This window comes from Drosophila miranda (assembly GCF_003369915.1).
Source record: "Drosophila miranda strain MSH22 chromosome Y unlocalized genomic scaffold, D.miranda_PacBio2.1 Contig_Y2_pilon, whole genome shotgun sequence".
Lineage (NCBI taxonomy): Eukaryota > Metazoa > Arthropoda > Insecta > Diptera > Drosophilidae > Drosophila > Drosophila miranda.
In genome coordinates this window covers 28,174,747-28,190,796 of record NW_022881614.1, presented here as the reverse complement: position 1 = coordinate 28,190,796, position 16,050 = coordinate 28,174,747, and the positions used below count along the sequence as shown (strand labels likewise).

The following is a 16,050-nucleotide window of genomic DNA, read 5'->3' as shown; positions in this document are numbered from 1 at the left end:
GAAATGAAAAACTTATTTAGTTTTATTTGTTAGTTCATCTGGGAGAAACCATTTAAAAATTCAATATTTTAAATATCTAAATTTCAGCTGCTGCAAGTGGATATTCTCAACCGAAGGGAAGTAGACCGGCGCCAACCCAGACAGATCTAGAACATTCCCCACAATGGCCAAGATCCTGCAGATGGCAGTGATGTTTGGCAGCTCCAAGCTGGTCAACAGCAATTTTTCATATGATGATATGTCCAACGGAGTGGAGCAGATTCCACAGATGAAGCGGGAACTGCCCACGCGCAAGTTTTGCCTGGACGCCTTCAAATCGAACATGTACGATGTCCTCATCATTGGCGGCGGCGCAGTAGGAGCCGGTTGCGCCCTGGATGCGGCCACGCGGGGCCTTAAAACGGCCCTAGTCGAGGCCGACGACTTTGGCAGCGGCACTTCTTCCAAGTCCAGCAAGCTGTTGCACGGCGCCTTCAGGGACTTGGAACAGGCGATAAGGCGTTTCGATCGTGCCGCCTTTCGGCGCGTGCAGAGCTCTCTGATGGACCGAAGCAGCATTGGGAATCTGGCGCCGCATCTCACCCAGCCAGTGCCAATCATGCTTCCAATACATCACTGGTGGCAGGCCCCCCTCTACTACCTGGAGCTAAGCTTGTACCACATGCTGGCTCCTAAGGGAACAAAGAGCTTCCAGTATGTCAGCGCCGAGGAGGCTGTGGATATATTTCCAATAATGCGAAGAGGGGATCTCTTTGGAGCCTTTATCTTCTACGAGAAGCAGTATGACGATGCCCGCATGTGCCTCTCAGTGGCATTGACGTCGGCCCGCTACGGAGCAGACATCTGCAACCACATGAAAGTCGAAAATCTGATCAAGAACAAGGATGGATATACTGGCGGCGCCAAGGCCGTTGACCAGCTGACGGGCAAGTTCTACAAGATAAGGGCGAAGATTGTCATAAATGCCACCCCAAACAGCAAGAACGTCGCACCGGCGCACATCGAAGTGGGGGCTGGGAATCTGAGCGACAGCGTGCGCATGATGGAGGATCCCTTGGCAGAGCAGCTTTGCACTAGCAGCTGGGGTTCTATTGCTGTCTTTCCGCGTTTCTACTGTCCCGAGAATGTCGGCGTGTTCGATCCCCACACGAAGGATGGTGGTTCGATATTCTTTCTTCCCTGGCAGGGACACACTCTCGTGGGAACCAGCAACGACGTCTTCGATGAGCCTGGAAATACGTCTGTACAGCCGCAGCGAGAGCGAGAAGTGCAGTGCCTGCTGGACGGAATCAAGCATTTTGTCAGCCCCCACTTCGATGTGCGCCGGTGCGACGTTCTTGCTGTTTGGGGCGCCTTCAAGGCAATTCCGGTCGAATCGCCATCACTGAATAACACCCTACTGAAGAATCACGTCGTCAACCTGGGTCCCAGGAACATGGTCTCCATTGTGGGTGGCACCTGGTCTTCGTTCCGCATGCTGGCCGAAAAGGCCGTCAACGCTGCCATTAAATACGGCAATATAGACGTTCTCCGGCCACATTCGGTAACGGCGGACGCTTGCAAGCTGGATGGTGCCAATGGTTGTTCACCAAGGATGTTCATACGGTTGGTGCGGGACTTCGGTATGGAGCGTGATGTCGCCGAGCATCTCTCGAACACGTACGGTTCCAATGCCTTCAAGGTGGCCGTCAACGCCACCAGGAGCGGCAAAGGTTGGCCCATAGTCGGAAAGAGGTTACACTCGGAGTTTCCCTACATAGAGGCCGATGTAAAGTAGGGCGTGAGAGACTATGCCTGCACATTGGTCGACATGGTGGCTCGCCGGCTGCGCGTGGCATTCCTCAATGTGCAGGTGGCGGACGAAATCCTGCCACAGGTGGCGAACGTTATGGGCCGCGAGCTGAAGTGGTCCAACGATCGCAAGGCCAAGGAGATTGACGATGCGCGCAGATTTCTCAATACCCAAATGGGCCAGCTGAGCGAGGATCCCATCCATCTCAGCGTCCCCATTAAGATGTCAGTGCGGCAGGTACAGAAATATGTGACGCACTTCAGGAGCCTAGAGGAGAACAACACCGGCTACGTGACAATCAACAACTGCTGCAAGGCGATGAAGGCGATGGGTGTCAAGGAAGTGCCCGTCGATCTGATGCACTACGTCCTTCGCGACATCGACTGCCACGCACAGGGAAAGGTCAATCTGTACGAGTTCCTGCTGCTCATGTCGGCCGTAGTTCAAGGGGATACCGAATACCTGCGCTACGCTAAGATTTGTGTAGATCAAAAGCTTATGTCTGTAAGCAACCACCATCCCCATACAGTACCAGTGGAGCGGGCATGCGGTGGACTTTAACACTCTGTAGGCTAGCATGTTGTTAATGCTTGTGGTATCAATCCTTGTAGAGTATTTCACGTAGGAACGGATCCTTTGGGACCGAGACCATAAATATAATTTATTTGAAGCATTCCAATTCACACATAATTCGATTAGTCACAAGTATTTGTGGTAATGCATACACTTTGTGGATTTTTTCTTACTCCTTTGGCTTCGCTTTGGGATCGTAGGGCGTCATTAGGTTCTCAGAGAAGGCCTTGATGCTGTCCGGACCACGTACTTCCTTCTCGAGCAACGGCAGCTTGGTAACATGGAAGTCCTCGTACAAATCGGCAATCTGGTCCAAGTATTTCTCTTGTATCTTATAGCGAGAGGCGCACATTTTGCAAGAGCTATGTGAATTGTTCAGGAACAGCAGCTGATTGACGATTATGTTGTGTACATCGATGCCGCACTTGGTCAGCTCTTGGATTAGTCGTTCCGTCTCATATAGGGAGAAGAACTCGGCAATGCACACGCAAACGAATGTGGTTTGATCCTGTCAACAGAAGCAATGCAGTCCTGTCCAATGCAATGGTCTGTTTTGGCTACTTACTGGATTTTTAAACTGTTCGTTAACCTGGGTGATCACTCGCAGCATGTCGTCCAGCTTCTGCGACAGAGTGTCCACATTCACATCGGCCATGCCCAGCATGGAGACGAATTGCGTTAGAAGAGGTGCCACCTTCATCTTTAGACGCAGCAGCTTGCCCAGGCCTTTCTCCACCACCTGCGGGAATGCAATAAGGCGAAGCGTATGTCCGGTGGGTGCTGTGTCAAACACGACTACGGAGAAGTTCATGCCCTTCACCAGCTTCATCACCTCGGCGTAACTCATGGCCTCATCGATGCCGGGCAAAGCATTGATCATCTCCTGCATGACGCCCTTGCTAACGCGTAGAGCCTCGTTTTCATCCTCAAAATACTCCTCGGGCAACTCGTTGAGGCCCGCGTTTGGGTCTATTTCCATAGCAAACAAGTTGTCGAAGCCATTCACCTGGTGGATAGCAGCATCAAATCGAATTAGCTCACTCTGCGAAAGTTGGCAACGGTCTCCGAATTACCTTTGTGGGCACCTTGGTGAACTTCTGGTCGAAGGCATCTGATATATTATGTGCTGGGTCTGTTGAAATAATGAGCACCGACTCGCGCACCTTTGCCAATTGCACGGCCAAGCTCGAGCTGAGAAATACACGAACGCAAACATAAATGGAATTAGCCAGACGTTCTCATGTGTGCACCTGTTTGTAGGTGCTCGTATCGTCTCACTCTCACCTGCAAGTTGTCTTGCCCACGCCACCTTTACCGCCAACAAAAATCCACTTCAAGGAATCTTGCTCCACGAGATTTTGCAGGCTTGCGGGTAGCGGCTCCAGGTTGTCGACCATATTGCCAAACCAATCAAGACAACGCGAAAGAAAATTAAGTAAAATTAGGAATTTTTTTTAGGTTTTAAGTTACCATGCTACCTTTGAGTAGCGTAGGATTATTTGGCCGCCCGCCTATGTGAAGGTGGAGATTGCCGAGTCAAGGAATAGATGTTGGAGTACTTGTTGTTTTTACATCAATTGAACATCAATGAAACGCGCTAATGTTGTGGGCGGAGAGCGGGTGGCGCGACGCGACGGTGAGTCGGAAATAATAATAAAATTTTGACACCTAATCGACAAGATGTATCGTAAAACATACCAAAATATACTCTGTCATTTTAAAAATATTCCGTAAATATACTGACAAATTCAAGTTCTATTTTACATAATCCTCGTTTTTGATCTTCCGTGGAATATTCTTAGCTATATAGAACATTTAGCCATGCCCACATAATTTTATCCTATTGATGATTAAAGTTTCTTCAAGATTGGCTAGTTTTTAGTCCTTGCTTTTATTGTATTTTGGCTAAAACAAGGCAATAACAAAGTAGTTCAACAAAAAAAAACAGTCGTAATGTTTCTGGTATTTTAAGACATGATGCGCGCATATACTTTTGTATAACCTATTTCGCTAATTTCATATGAAGATGAAACGTAATTTATAAACTCCTTTTTTTCAAATTGATATGTTTTAGACATATTCATGTATATTCTTAGTATCTTGTATATATTTATCTCGATCCTGATACCTACGGAGCCTGGGATGACAAACATTTTCTCAATTCTATAATATCCTTTTCTCTAGGGTATGAGAATTATTGTTGTCAACAGTTATTCACCAATAAATGCTCGTTTTTGATCTTCCGTCGAATATTCCCAGCTATATAGATCTCTCAGCTTTGCCGAGATAATTTTATATGATTTCTGAATTAATTTTGATCAGGATTAACTACTTTTTAGTACTCGCATGTATTTTATTTTGACAAAAACACGGTTTTAACAAAAATGTTCAACAAAAAAAACAGTCGCCATGTTGTGACGTCAATGTTGCTGGTATTTGCAGGGCTGCCATGCTATCGCTGTGAACTAGATCAGACTCGAAACAGCTGCGAGCCAATCGAACTCATAAATTAGATTTAGTTCAACTGGCGCAACAGCCAAAATTTGAATAATCAGATCACCATAGAGTCGAAATCAATCAAGAATTGCCTAAAAAACATTGCCGTGGTGGCTCTAGTACTCGAATAAAGGTCATAGTCAAGTATCGCGCCACTGTGTATGTTATTGCGACCAATTTCTCAGGGCTCTGCTTCTTTCTTTCGTGCCTATTAAATGCTCAAAAGCGGGAGCGGAACGCAAGAAAATCACAATAAAGTGTCGCGGATGCTTGGTGTCTCTGTCTACGCTCCCGCGCTCACTACGGCCGGGACTGTTTATTGAGCAAATCTCGAGCTTATCACAAACAAGCCCTAGAAAGCGAAAATTGGAAAATACAAAAAAGAATACATATACATACATATGTATAATTATTAACCACAAGCTTCACAAAAGCTGGCTCCAGTAGCTATAAATAGTGGCGAAAATACCTTTAAAATTCGGACGTTGGTTTTTCTTTATCGTGAATCGCAAATCTCTTAGGCTGCGAATTCCATTGTCGCACCTCGCCGAGTTCCTTTCCAGTTCGCAGTGATCGCAGTAGCGGGCAAAAGCCCGGCCCGCCTAGACTATTTGTCTCGCCTAGTGCAGACGTACTCACTCATTAGTAAAACAAAGTTCTTTATCGCGTATCGCGTCATACGGAAGCTGTGCCCCACCGTCCACCCAACATCAGCAGGGGTAAGTGATATGGATATCTTTATACACACAATCCGACAGCTCATCTAAAAAAATGTTGAGAGAGCTCACGTAAATAACGAATGCAAATAGTACAGTAGATATTGGCTATAAGTGAATTTTATGAACGATAAAGAGAAAGGAAGGCCCAAAATATTTGATTCCCATACCGATCATCTATTGACAATTCGATTTTTAGGTATTGGCTCCCTGTTATTTGCAGGGCTAAAAATACATTTTGTACCGCGGTATTAGTTGACATCCCATTTAGGCCGAAACAGTTCAATTTCAATCAGTTTCAAAGTGAGGGTAAAATGATCTATCTATTTATTTCCCACCCCTGTTTCATTAAATATGAGCGCTTTAAATTTTATGACCATTTAAGCTTTGGTCCAAAGCACACACAATACACATGCAAACATATACATGTATGAATGTTTGTATATACCAACATACGCGCCCTTTCCCCCTTTTGTACGGGGGCTCGCGTGGACGAAAAGTGGAAAGTTAAACAATAACACTTCCATAAACAAAAAACCCAATCGCACAACCCCACCCCACACACACACACAAGCACACCAACAACTTCAGACGTATTACAGGGAATGCCAATTTTGTTGAAATAAGCGTTTCAATTACCTGAACCTCCCTTTACCCATACCACTCATGTATATATGTATGTACATATGTACGTATATATACAACTTTCAAAACCAACTCTGACCTGTCCTGCGGTTAGCACAAGGTATATTAAGCTAAAGGTAAGCCAGCACCTACGCCAAGCACCCTGCCTTCATCAGATCTGCCAAATAGAGGCTATCGTGAAAAGGGCCCTCTCGGCAAGGCTCACCTCGTATAAATACATCTTGTGTGTTTGTATGTAATAAAGGTTCTTATCAGGCGCGTTTTGATAGGGAAATTTCCTCACCTCACCCCCAGCTCCAGGGCATGTTTGGGATCAACATATTTTGTTGAGTGTACTTTATCATAGCTTAGCACCTGACAATTTGCTATGAGGTATGCGGCCATTTCTCTTTCTTTCTCTCTTTCTTCATCGTGGGATTTTCCCCTTCTCCCCTTAGCCTTCGCCTTGTCTTTTGCAATGTGGTGGATGCTCTGCTGTTGTTGCCGTTAGCTGCGTATCGTCTGAAACGGGTCCCTCCCCAGTTGCTGCTCCTGCAGCATGATGGCTGCCGTTGCCGCCTGTCTCTTCTCGCCTGCCAGGCAACGCTTTTGAGACACGAAGCGCAGCGGCAACTAATTAAATTAAATCAGATTAGTGAGCCGAGCAGTGGAAGCTTTTAGAGTCCTTATCGCTTGGCTTCTTGTTGCCGCTGGAAACGGCTCCTCTCCCGCCCTTATCATATTTATCATACTATCCTCGTTCCATTTTTAGCTTAATGCTCTGCCACTCTTCAAACTGAATTATGTTGTTTGGTAAAGAAAATGCATTCAATCCGTTTGGTTAAGAAAAAAACGAAGAGGTCGTGGCGCGCCACGTGCATGCAACAGGCACCTTCCGCCCCCGCCCACACAGCGCAGGTCTATTGAGTTGACAGCCCCATCAGTCACTCGCAGAAATCCCGTTGAATCACGGGCCGCAGCTCTGCATAAAAAAACGAGGGGGAACGTTGTGAGTTGCTGCGTACACCGCAACTCTACAGTTATCCCGGATACTAAGTCAGTATGGCTCTCCTGCGGCAGAAGCCGCTAATATTGAACCACACGACAAAGAGTGCGTGCGAGAGAGACAGAAAATCAGTCTGAGCGTGACGTCGGGCGCTGCGTGGCCACTGCAAATTGATTTCTTGCTTTTCGCTACAAAAATTGATCCGATCTGATCCAGATTCAGCAATCTGATAGATATAGTCATTATCTATGATTCTGCGTTTTTAGTTTTCTCGAATGTGCAATATTGTGGATGCAACAGATTTTCGTTCTTTGTGGGGGCGGAAGGGGGTGGGGCGAAATTCTGAGATATACGTTTTATAGTGAGATCTAACAGAAGTGCGGATACCAAATTTGGTTACTCTAGCCTTAATAGTCTCTGAGATTTGTGGATGCCCCAGATTTTCGTCCTTTGCGGGGGCGGAAGGGGGTGTGGCGAAATTTGGACACGAAACGGTCAAGGTCAGATATCACAGGAGTGTGGATACCAAATTTGGTTGCTCTGGCTCTTATAGGTTCTGAGATCCTTGAACTCATATTTTGCAATTGGCAAAGCCGACCATGAAACCTGTGTGTTAGAGAGAGACAGAGCGAGAAAGAATGAAATTGTTTTCTTGATTCTGGCTATAATAATTATACGATCTGGTTGAGATTTTACACTCTAGAACATATAGTCATCCTCTACGATTCTGCATTTTTGGTTTTATCGTATCTTTAAAAATGTGGATGCCACAGATTTTCGTCCTTTGTGGGGGCGTAAGTGGGCGGGGCAAAGTTTTGAAATATTTTTGTAGCAGTGACATTTCACAGATGTCTGGATCCAAAACATCGTTGCTCTAGCTCTTATAGTCTTTGAGCACTAGGCGCTGAAGGGGAGGGACGGACGGACGGACGGACAGACGGACGGACGGACGGACGGACGGACGGACGGACGGACGGACGGACGGACAGACGGACGGACAGACAGGGCTCAATCGACTCGGCTATTGATGCTGATCAAGAATATATATACTTTATGGGGTCGGAAACGATTCCTTCTGGACGTTACACACATCCACTTTTACCACAAATCTAATATACCCCAATACTCATTTTGAGTATCGGGTATAACAAGAGGGCCGGAATTTCCATCGCAAAGAACGACCTTTCCTTTGCTGTGCTATGCCTCTGTTCGACATTCCCAAGCACATTTCCGCCGGCGGCACTCCAGCGACAGCGGATTAGATTCCACAAGTCAAAGGATTCGACGGAAGTCGGTAAGTAACTGTGAAAGCTTAACTCCAACGATTGCCGACTGAATAGTTGCATCTTCCGCGAATAAAGTGCGCCTTGAGATTAATTTAATGATAGTTCGTTTTGCACATATGTAAACACGGCTGTGCTATATCCCCTCGAAAGGCGAACATTTCAAATACACCTGTTGACGTTTTGTTAAATTGGATTATGACCAATACTTGGACAGTAACGGGTATCGACTAGGGTATCTTTACCTTCGGCCCCAGAGGCTGTCCTTCCCCTAATGTTTGCTTGTAGTTTCAGGTTCGCCAGGAACTGTGATTGTGATAAGGGGCGGGTATGTTCATCTGTGAAAGGGTGATGTGTTTGTAAGGATGTCATAAATCAAATCAACAATGCAAGTCGACAACAACTACTGACTACAGTCACACAAAAGCTTAGTGTGCATAAGTAGACCACCATCCTGCTTTCTCTTCCTAGATTGTGCGGCACGTGTCATGCTGTTGAGCGAGTCTATAACTATAGATATGGTTGCAGGGTTCTCGCCAGCTAGTAATTAATATTAAAGCGAATATCAAAATCAAGGAATATAATTTCACAGAACGCTTAACCCAGTAATATCCCCACAAAAAAAACGAAACTGAACAATTTTAGCGCAGTTCAGGTGAAAGATATCGTGGAACAAATTTTTTATACCCGATACTAAAATGAGTATTGGGGTATATTAGATTTGTGGTAAAAGTGGATGTGTGTAACGTCCAGAAGGAATCGTTTCCGACCCCATAAAGTATATATATTCTTGATCAGCATCAATAGCCGAGTCGATTGAGCCATGTCTGTCTGTCCGTCTGTCCGTCCGTCCGTCTGTCCGTCTGTCCGTCCCCTTCAGCGCCTAGTGCTCAAAGACTATAAGTGCGAGAGCAACGATGTTTTGGATCCAGACTTCTGTGATATGTCACTGCTACAAAAATATTTCAAAACTTCGCCCCGCCCACTTCCGCCCCCACAAAGGACGAAAATCTGTGGCATCCACAATTTTAAAGATATGAGAAAACCATAAACGTAGAATGACCATATCTTTAAGACTGCGGAATCTGAATTGGATCGTATCATTATTATAGCCAGCATCAAGAAAACAATTTCATTTTTTCTCGCCCTGTCTCTCTCTAACACCCACGTAGCATAGGCGGCTTTGCTTAGAGTAAAACATTAGCGCCTAGATCTCAGAGACTACAAAAGCTAGAGCAACCAAATTTGGTATCCACACTCCTAATATATCGGACCGAGACGAGTTTGTTTCAAAATTTCGCCACACCCCCTTCCGCCCCCGCAAAGGACGAAAATCTGGGGATATTCAAAAATCTCAGAGACTATTAAGGCTAGAGTAACCAAATTTAGTATCCGCACTCCTGTTAGATCTCACTATAAAACGTGTATCTCAAAATTTCGCCCCACCCCCTTCCGCCCACACAAAGGACGAAAATCTGTTGCATCCACAATATTGCACATTCGAGAAAAGTAAAAACGCAGAATCATAGATAATGACCATATCTATCAGATTGCTGAATCTGGATCAGATCAGATTATTTTTGTAGCCAAAAGCAAGAAATCAATTTTCAGTGGCTACGCAGCGCCCGACGTCACGCTCAGACTGATTTTCTGTCTCTCTCGCACGCACTCTTTGTCGTGTCGTTTAATATTAGCGGCGTCTGCCGGAGGAGAGCCATACTGACTTAGTATCGGGTATAACTGTAGAGTTGCGGTCTCCGCAGCAACTCACAACGTTCCCCCTCGTTATACCCGATACTCAAAATGAGTATTGGGGTATATTAGATTTGTGGTAAAAGTGGATGTGTGTAACGTCCAGAAGGAATCGTTTCCGACCCCATAAAGTATATATATTCTTGATCAGCATCAATAGCCGAGTCGATTGAGCCATGTCTGTCTGTCCGTCTGTCCGTCCGTCCGTCTGTCCGTCTGTCCGTCTGTCCGTCTGTCCGTCCCCTTCAGCGCCTAGTGCTCAAAGACTATAAGAGCTAGAGCAACGTTGTTTTGGATCCAGACTTCTGTGATATGTCACTGCTACAAAAATATTTCAAAACTTCGCCCCGCCCACTTCCGCCCCCACAAAGGACGAAAATCTGTGGCATCCACATTTTTAAAGATACGATAAAACCAAAAACGCAGAATCGTAGAGGATGACTATATGTTTTAGAATGTAAGATCTCAACCAGATCGTATAATTATTATAGCCAGAATCAAGAAAACAATTTCATTCTTTCTCGCTCTGTCTCTCTCTAACACACAGGTTTCATGGTCGGTTTTGCCAATTGCAAAATATGAGTTCAAGGATCTCAGAACCTATAATAGCCAGAGCAACCAAATTTGGTATCCACACTCCTGTGATATCGGACCTTGACCGTTTCGTGTCCAAATTTCGCCACACCCCCTTCCGCCCCCGCAAAGGACGAAAATCTGGGGCATCCACAAATCTCAGAGACTATTAAGGCTAGAGTAACCAAATTTGGTATCCGCACTTCTGTTAGATCTCACTATAAAACGTATATCTCAGAATTTCGCCCCACCCCCTTCCGCCCCACAAAGGACGAAAATCTGTTGCATCCACAATATTGCACATTCGAGAAAACTAAAAACGCAGAATCATAGATAACGACCATATCTATCAGATTGCGGAATCTGGACCAGATCAGATAATTTGTATAGCCAAAAGGAACAAATCAATTTGCAGTGGCTACGCAGCGCCCGACGTCACGCTCAGACTGATTTTCTGTCTCTCTCGCACGCACCCTTTGTCGTGTCGTTTAATATTAGCAGCGTCTGCCGGAGGAGAGCCATACTGACTTAGTATCGGGTATAACTGTAGAGTTGCGGTGTCCGCAGCAACTCACAACGTTCCGCCTCGTTTGTTCTGTTGCCTTACTTTATAATTCTTTCTAAATTGTTTAAACTTTTCAACCAACCAAAATTGTAGAAACAATGTTGGAAATTTTAAATGTTTCTAAGCACCTTGAAAAATTAAGATAGAGATTATTTAAAAGAGAGAATTATTATTAGAGAGGTTTGGTTTTGTTGAATTTAATGCGTTGTTTGATTCCGCACTATGATTTCATAAGTTGGTTTAATCACCAAGAGATTCTGTACGAGTATATAACTGTATGGGTATATATTTAATATGAAATATATATCAAATATATAGTATAGGTATCAAAACTATATCTAATTTATTCATTTATCAAGCATTTGGCTAAATAGCTATTTTACCTATTTTTGCGTTCCAAGTATGAGCCTTAGGTTCGAGCGTCGTTCTCTCTCTGTCTCTCTCTCTCTCTTTGTTGTTGTGGCGTTGGTGATTTGATGGCGATTGCGCTCAAACCCAACGCAACTAGAATCCAACTTTTCCACTCATGGTGGATGGTATGTTAAAATGGTTATAGCGGTATAGTCGTGGGCTTTGGGCCTCTTTCGATACCTCTATGTCGTGGGCAACGACACGTCTATCCGAGTGCGGCGCGTGCAGCAGCAGCTGATGTGGCCAGCAACAACAACAAGGACCACATCGGCATCACCATCCTCGAAGTAGGAGCACTGGAAGCAGCAGCAGCAGCAGTGAACGGAAAGGAAAGTAAAGGAAAGGAGGAGGAGCGGGCTTAAGAGGAACTGCTGAAACGGCGCGTTTTTTTAAGGGAAGGAGAAGAACAAGAAATTTGAGCCACATAAGAGGAAGAGTTTATCAAAAATACAATAGATTAAAGAGCAGCAAATGAACGAACGATTGAATTGAATTGAATTGAATTTCATTGAAGAGTGTTTTCCCCTTGAATGTGACAATAAATTAGCCGTAACCTGCACCTTGTTATTAGCACCTGGATCCTAGTGGATTATACATACACACATACTCGTATTTGCTGCTCGAAACCGTTATTTTGTGGATTGTACTGGCGCTGGCTTGGAAGCCCAGATAAAAAAAAAACCGTTAAAAGCCAAACAGCTAGTAATCAAAGTTAATTTACCAATACAAAGGCATTGGATGCTGCATGCCTGAACCCACCATACACAAGTATCAACGGGCACAACGTGTCGAGAACACGTAAATTCTATTTACGGAAATAATACTAAAGAAAGCAACAAAACGAGAAAAGAAGAGACGAATAAAAAGAATAAGAGGCTGCGAGCGCCAGAAAGTAGGCAATAGAAGCCACAGCAGAGCAGCAGCAGCGGAGCAGCGCAAACAGGATACTTAAAATATACACACGCACTTTCACCCACACAAAAAACTCATACACCCACATACATATACTGTCGTCCTGGTGCCTGCTCAACGTCAACTAAAATTGTATTGTCTCTGTCTGTGTGAGTTCATATTTTTGGACTGCCTCTCGCACATGCCCTTGCCCTACCCCTTGCTCCTCACCCCCCGCCACCCAGCCACACAGTCACCCAGCCAACCGAAACAACTTGTGAGCAAAGCACGAAATAAATATAAAATAGACCCGAAACAACAACAGTCACTGCTGCGCGCTGCCGCTGAGGTGTTTTGGCCCGAGGCGAGGCGACGGGCGCAAAGCAAACACCAGAAAAAAGATACAGAAGAAAGATGACCGAATGCTGGACAGAGATTGATGCTGGCTGCCGCCGACGTACAGCAACAACGACAACAACAACAACAATACCAACGATAGAGAGAGAGAGACTACCGACAGCAATTGAGAAATGTAAGTAAGGCACACACACACATATTTACATGCATACATATATACATACGAATGAGCTATATATACATATATATGAATGTAGATATGTATGGGGAAAAAATCGTTATGCATATTTTTACAGCATTTAAGTTTGAAATGATGTGTTAGCGCATTATTTGACTTGGGCTCCGAAAATGCTAAGCCACACAGAAACAGAAAAAGGACAGAATAATAGAGAGACAGGGAGAGGAAGTGAAAGAGAGAGAGCGGAAGGAAGGAGAGACAAAAAGGTGTGGGGCAGAATGAGATAGAATGAATTTGTTGAACCCAGTCCAATGCCCAGTACTGGTCCCAGGATCAGGCGGAGTTGAAGTGGAAAACAAACGGGGCAACATGGCAGATACACACACACACACGCACACACACACGCACACACAAGCTATCGATGGCACCCGATGGATGTACGGGACGAAAGAGTATTGCATAGTGGCAACACTCGATGTCCAAAATGCATTCAACTCTGCCAATTGGGATCACATACTAGAAGAATTGAGAAAGGAGTTCCCCAAGGATCGGTCCTCGGCCCGCTGCTGTGGAACATCATGTATGATGGAATCCTCAAGATAGATATGCCAATGGGCGCCACGGTGATAGGCTTTGCCGACGACATAGCAATAGTCGTAGTGGCAAAACAGAAAGAAGCGGCGGAAGAAATCTGCAACGACGCGGTAGAGAGAGCCAGAACATGGCTATCAGGGAGGGATCTCTCATTAGCCACCCACAAAACGGAGGCGGTGCTCATAAGCAGCAGGAAAGTAGTGGAGACGGCCACGATCCGAGTAGGAGACTGCACTATTAGCTCCAGTCCAAGCCTGGGGTCATGATTGACCACAGACTCAGCTTCAAGCATCACATGGCGTATGCAAGCAGCAAAGCAGGAAAGACGGCAGTGGCCCTATCCCGCATCATGGCCAACACCGGAGGCCCGAAACAGCCAAGGCGAAAGCTACTAGCGAGCGTAGTTGGCTCAACGCTAATGTACGCTGCACCAATATGGGTTGATGCAATGAAGCATAAAACATATGCCCGAGAATGCAACGCAGTCCAGAGGCTGTGTGCCCTGAGGTTGTGTTGCGCATTCAGAAAGGTATCCCAAGACGCCGCACTTGTGGTAGCAGGAATGATTCCCATCCATCTGCTGGCAAGAGAAGCCGCAGGAATCAGGGCACAGCGAACCCTGGGGACTACGGGCCAGGACACCAGAGGTGCCTTAAGGCAGCGCACAATCCTGCAATGGCAAGATTCGTGGGATAACAGCGGCAAAGGGCGATGGACCCACAGGCTAATCCCAGACCTGAAGAGTTGGCTGAGCCGTAGCCATGGACAAGTGGAGTATCACCTGTCACAACTGCTGACAGGACACGGTTGCTTTAAAGCCTACCTGCATAGGTTTAAGCACGAGGACGACCCCTTCTGCGTGGTCTGCGCAGGGGTCATCGAAGACGCAGAGCACTGCTTCTTCGAATGTCCAAGATTTCGGCAAGAACGAGAGGATCTAAGCAACAAGCTTGGAAGAATGCCAGCGGTGTCAAACCTGGCAGAATGCCTGCTGGAGTCGGAAGGAAACTGGGCCTCGATTAGATTCATGGCCGTAACTATGGCTACCAAACTGCGTCGCGAAGAAAGAGCACGCAATGCAAGGAGATAAAGGATAAAGGAGATTATTAAGAGAAGAGCCCTACGGGCATATCCCCCCGGCGAAGTAATATCTCGCGACAGTACCGCCGGGATCCGGGATAGGTGTGGTTGGTTTTAGAGCGGTTAGAGTCCCTCACTTCGGCTTCGGCTGAGTCGGCATAAAGCTTTCCTGTAGTCACACAACAAAAAAAAAAAAAAAAAAAAAAAAAAAACACACGCACACACACGCACACACAGGGGTGCGACGCACAGCAAAAGGAGAGCTGTTGCTGATGCTGGAAAAATCGGCGGACCCGAGAACCCACGAGATGCAGGCAGCAGTCAAGGAAGCGCTAGGAAGCACGGTTGAAGTAAGGAGTCTTACCGAAACTGTCATCGTGGAGGTAAAGGACATAGACGAAGGTCCACCCAAGAGGAAGTCCTAGCGGAACTCAAAGCGCAGGCAGGGGTGGAAATCTGCGAGGCCGCAGCCATCTCCATCAGACCAGCCTATAGGAGCACGCAGACCCTGACTCTGAAAGTTCCACCGGCTATAGCAAAGCCCCTCCTGGAGAAAGGAAGAATTCGCCTGGGGTGGGGGTATTGCAGAATACGACCCAAGTCAACTCCCCGAAGATGCTACAAGTGCATGGAGTTTGGCCACATCGCGCCTAATTGTAAGAGCAGCCAAGACTTCACGAAGTGCTGCTACAATTGCGCAGGAGCCGACCACCAGGCCAAAGATTGCAAATACGAACCAAGTTGCATTCTTTGCAAGCGCCACCGGGTGAAGGACCCGCAGCACCAAACGACGAGTTCGAGGTGCCCGCAGTACCAAAAGGCGATGCAGCAAATGAAGGCACACAGCAGACGTTCGGCAGAGCTGGAACGGGGTCTATAATAGACCTTACGTTCGTGAGCAGCAGCCTCAGCCGCAGGACAACGTGGGAAGTTAGTGGCTTATACACCGGGAGTGACCACCAAGCCCTCATATGTGAAATCCAGGAAGCGGGCGCACCTAACCCGTTCATTGGCAAGCAGATCGGTTATAAGACCGAAACGCTAGAGCCGGATATGGTCCGGGCCATGTTTGAGGACTACGAGACCAACGGTACGGCTGAAGAGAGAGCAAGCCAACTGGCTATACATACGCTGGAAGCATGTGATGCCTCCATGCTAA

The 16,050-nt window shown here is 46.2% G+C and overlaps 2 protein-coding genes across 2 annotated transcripts; one reads left to right on the top strand and one right to left on the bottom strand.

Moving 5' to 3' along the window:
* Positions 1-6: 6 nt before the first annotated feature.
* On the top strand, positions 7-2,377 carry LOC108158100 (glycerol-3-phosphate dehydrogenase, mitochondrial). Its single transcript, XM_017290267.2, is given in 1 exon segment — positions 7-2,377. A coding segment is annotated over 1 exon segment (2,190 nt). The 5' UTR covers positions 7-163; the 3' UTR covers positions 2,354-2,377.
* A 50-nt stretch (positions 2,378-2,427) lies between these two features.
* On the bottom strand, positions 2,428-4,014 carry LOC117193039 (ATPase ASNA1 homolog). The gene is made up of 4 exons (XM_033397775.1): positions 3,650-4,014; positions 3,439-3,556; positions 2,931-3,371; positions 2,428-2,873 (listed from the first exon to the last, which is right to left on the bottom strand). The coding sequence occupies exons 1-4, from the start codon at positions 3,760-3,762 to the stop codon at positions 2,535-2,537; spliced, it is 1,011 nt and encodes a 336-aa protein (XP_033253666.1). The 5' UTR covers positions 3,763-4,014; the 3' UTR covers positions 2,428-2,534.
* Between the last annotated feature and the right edge of the window lie 12,036 nt (positions 4,015-16,050).

Bases quoted from the DNA above. Each gene is read 5' to 3' on its own strand.
- LOC117193039 (XM_033397775.1), bottom strand. From the start codon at position 3,762: ATGGTCGACAACCTGGAGCCGCTACCCGCAAGCCTGCAAAATCTCGTG. The intron at 3,557-3,649 runs GTGAGAGTGAGA...TGTATTTCTCAG, and splicing joins GTGGGCAAGACAACTTGCAG to CTCGAGCTTGGCCGTGCAAT. The intron at 3,372-3,438 runs GTAATTCGGAGA...GCTATCCACCAG, and splicing joins TCACCAAGGTGCCCACAAAG to GTGAATGGCTTCGACAACTT.